The sequence below is a fragment of the Myotis davidii genome, unplaced genomic scaffold, assembly GCF_000327345.1.
Source record: "Myotis davidii unplaced genomic scaffold, ASM32734v1 scaffold223, whole genome shotgun sequence".
NCBI classification, from domain to species: Eukaryota; Metazoa; Chordata; class Mammalia; order Chiroptera; family Vespertilionidae; genus Myotis; species Myotis davidii.
In genome coordinates, this window is record NW_006294609.1 from 5,516,512 (window position 1) to 5,517,504 (window position 993).

The 993-nt window shown below is 59.3% G+C and overlaps 1 protein-coding gene across 1 annotated transcript in view; it reads right to left on the bottom strand.

The window, feature by feature from the left end:
* The window catches only part of SLC8B1 (solute carrier family 8 (sodium/lithium/calcium exchanger), member B1), a 25,184-nt gene that overhangs the window by 4,840 nt on the left and 19,351 nt on the right, over positions 1-993 (bottom strand). Inside the window, exon 14 of the mRNA XM_015567280.1 lies at positions 411-538. Within this exon, the coding sequence (XP_015422766.1) occupies positions 411-538 (128 nt within the window). The remainder of the gene's footprint in view (positions 1-410; positions 539-993) is intronic.

Below are 993 nucleotides of genomic sequence, written 5' to 3' on the forward strand. Positions count from 1 at the left end.
ATCTGCAGCCTGGCTCAGGAAACTTGCTGGACCCCCCCCATAACCCCGACCACACAGCCATTGGCTTTCCCTATGATCCACACCCCCCACCAGCTCCCAAACCCTACCCGAGACCTCCGCCAGGTCTAGCGCCTCTAGGAGGGCGAGTGTCCAGCGGGCATTTGCACTCAAACCCTGAGGCTCGAACAAGTGACATGCTCGGTGCCTGGTGGGCACTCAGCCCATGGGAACCTGAGGCTCGGCCAGGTAAAGTGGCCGCCCATGGTCCACTGGGGGACTGGGATGGAGCACGGGTCAAGGCCACCTCTAGGGACTGCTCGGAGGACACTGCTCAGGCAGGGCCCCTCCTTCCCACCCCAACCTGAGAGGTCAGAACCAGCTCAGTGGGAACGAAAGGGCCCTGGAGTTACAGCCCTGAGGGTGGGCCTGCGCCGAGGCCGGGCACCGTGAAGGATACTGAAAATGATGCCGCCGAAGCAGGCGGAGAACGCCATCCGGGGGTAGCCCTGGCGGGCCAGCGTGAAGTCGGAGAAGACATCTGCGGGGGAACGAGAAGGTTGGCGTGATGAGTGGCTGCCCCGGCCTCCCGGTCACTCACTCCTTCCTTCTTACCCCCAATCCTTCGGCCAACAAACGCGGATAAATGCTCCCCGGGCCCGGCACTAGCTGGCCGGCTATGAGAGGCCACAGCGACCCCTAAGACACAATTCCCTTCCTTCACCCCCCTCTTCTCAGCAGAGGCAACTTTGTGGGTGTGACATGCAACCACCGATTTTCACCTGAGTCCATCTGCTGCTGCATATTCAGTATCTGCATGCAAATTAGGTATCTCCATGCAAATTAGGAAAAGGTGAGTGAGAGGAGATTTCAACCCCCCAACACCTTCTTTGGTCACAACCTGGCCAGCCCAATATGGCAGCCACAGCTAGAGAATTGTGTGTGTATGTACGTGCGAATACCTACACATGTCACACACGCATGCACACACCCTGC